Raw genomic sequence first — 2,500 nt, 5'->3', positions numbered from 1 at the left:
ATGTAAGAGTAGAAGCCCCAAAAGGCGAATTAGGAATCTTTTTGATAGGAGATCAGAGTGTTTTTCCTTGGCGATGGAAAATTCGCCCGCCGGGTTTTATCAATTTGCAAATTCTTCCTCAGTTAGTTAAAAAAATGAAATTGGCTGATATTATGACGATACTAGGTAGCATAGATATCATTATGGGAGAAGTTGATCGTTGAAATGATAATTGATATAACAAAAGTACAAGCTATCAATTCTTTTTCCAGATTGGAATCCTTAAAAGAGGTTTATGGGACTATATGGCTGCTTTTCCCTATTTTGATTCTCGTATTGGGAATCACAATAGGTGTACTAGTAATTGTGTGGTTAGAAAGACAAATATCCGCAGGTATACAACAACGTATTGGACCTGAATATGCCGGTCCTTTGGGAATTCTTCAAGCTCTGGCGGACGGAACAAAACTACTTTTTAAAGAAAACCTTCTTCCGTCTAGAGGGGATACGTATTTGTTTAGTATTGGACCCTCTATAGCAGTTATATCAATTCTACTAAGTTATTCAGTAATTCCTTTTGGTTCTCGACTTGTTCTAGCCGATTTAAGTATTGGTGTTTTTTTATGGATTGCCATTTCAAGTATTGCTCCAATTGGACTTCTTATGTCAGGATATGGATCAAATAATAAATATTCCTTTTTAGGTGGTCTACGGGCAGCTGCTCAATCAATTAGTTATGAAATACCATTAACTCTATGTGTGTTAGCAATATCTCTACGTGTGATTCGTTGAAACATGGGTCTACCCTTGCCTCATTTCTTTTTATTTTGGGTTTCTAAGAATAAAAATGAAATGGATTGAATAGTATCTTCCTTTTTGTTAGTTACTGATCGGGTTGATAAAGTAAACCAGATAGTTAGATGAGTGAAAGAAAACAGCTTTCAAATTTGCAGTAAAAAGTTGAATCTCATTGCCTATGTACAAGGGTTAAACAAAAATAAACATAAGCCGTCAAGGCTGTTTCCCCCAAGATTGGTTATCCTGACTTGAAGCGGGTTGAAACGAATTATGGAGTTTTTACTTTCTTTTTTTTTTCTCTGTATAAAAATGGATGATATGAATTACCATAGAGGTTGAATAAACATGAGTGGATGATTAGGAACACCAAAGTACACAAAGGATTTGTATGTAATAGAGATTGTGTAACTTATCCGACGAGATATTTTTACATAAAATAAATACGAATTGAGACTTTAAATTTGTAGAAATGATCAAGTAGTACTCCCACAAATTCCGATCCAGAGTATGCTCCTATCCACTGATTAAGTGAATAACTATCAGGAACGAAGTAATCTTTTACTTTTTTATTTTAAGACTAAAAAAAATCCAGGAAATAAGAGGTCGAAAAAAAAAAGATAATATGAATATAAAAATATAAAATATATAACTGGAATTATAAAAAAATATTTTTCCAATATCCATATTCAAGCATTAAGTTATTACTAAAAAAAAATGGAAATTCTTGAAAGTTAGTTAAAGTAAAGGATGAGATCAATTCCGAAGCATTTGTTAGAGCATAGCAGACAGAATTTCATTGGTCTAATTCAGGATTTTTCGATTGATTTGAAATTTACTTCTTCTACAAGCATATGAAGATTTAAAGAATATCAATCAGTCCTTAGATTTATTTATGGCTCTTGAGGAGCCGTATGAGGTGAAAATCTCATGTACGGTTCTGTAATAGCGATGACAAGAGTGATTTTCTCATCGACTATGATTATCTAACAGTTTAAGTACAGTTGATATAGTTGAGGCACAATCAAAATATGGTTTTTTGGGATGGAATTTGTGGCGGCAACCTATAGGGTTTATTGTTTTTATAATTTCTTCTCTAGCTGAATGCGAGAGATTGCCTTTTGATTTACCAGAAGCAGAAGAAGAATTAGTAGCAGGTTATCAAACCGAATATTCCGGTATTAAATTTGGTTTATTTTATGTTGCGTCTTATCTAAATCTACTAATCTCTTCTTTATTTGTAACCGTTCTTTATTTGGGTGGTTGGAATCTTTCTATTCCACACATAGTCATTTCTGGCTTTTTTGAAATAAATAAAATAGATGGAGTTTTTGGAACGACAATTAGTATTTTCATTACATTAGCTAAAACTTTTTTGTTCTTGTTCATTCCTATCACAACAAGATGGACTTTACCTAGACTGAGAATGGACCAATTATTAAATCTTGGATGGAAATTTCTTTTACCTATTTCTTTAGGTAATCTATTATTAACAACTTCTTCCCAACTCCTTTCATTATAAATTCTAAAAAAAAAGAATATTTTATATTCACTCTAACTTAATTCACAACTTGTTCCAAACAAGAGAAAGAAACAAAATCTTATTTTTTTTTATTGATATTTACTATATGTTCCCTATGGTAACTGGGTTCATCAATTATGGTCAACAAACAATACGTGCGGCAAGGTACATTGGTCAAGGTTTTATGATTACTTTATCCCACGC

At 32.3% G+C, this 2,500-nt stretch overlaps 1 protein-coding gene and 1 pseudogene across 1 annotated transcript in view; both read left to right on the top strand.

Annotated features, from left to right (window-relative positions):
- Nucleotides 1–2,328, top strand: part of LOC130828693 (NAD(P)H-quinone oxidoreductase subunit H, chloroplastic-like) — a 3,217-nt pseudogene extending 889 nt beyond the window's left edge.
- LOC130828692 (NAD(P)H-quinone oxidoreductase subunit I, chloroplastic-like) overlaps nucleotides 2,260–2,500 on the top strand; it is a 1,130-nt gene continuing 889 nt past the window's right edge. Inside the window, exon 1 of the mRNA XM_057694655.1 lies at nucleotides 2,260–2,500. This exon is cut by the window's right edge and continues 277 nt beyond it. Coding sequence (XP_057550638.1) covers nucleotides 2,403–2,500 — 98 coding nt within the window. The 5' untranslated portion in view covers nucleotides 2,260–2,402.

The sequence above is a fragment of the Amaranthus tricolor genome, chromosome 12 (genome assembly GCF_026212465.1).
Source record: "Amaranthus tricolor cultivar Red isolate AtriRed21 chromosome 12, ASM2621246v1, whole genome shotgun sequence".
NCBI classification, from domain to species: Eukaryota; Viridiplantae; Streptophyta; class Magnoliopsida; order Caryophyllales; family Amaranthaceae; genus Amaranthus; species Amaranthus tricolor.
Note: the sequence above shows the minus strand (reverse complement) of the source record. Positions and strands in the feature narration are given on the sequence as shown.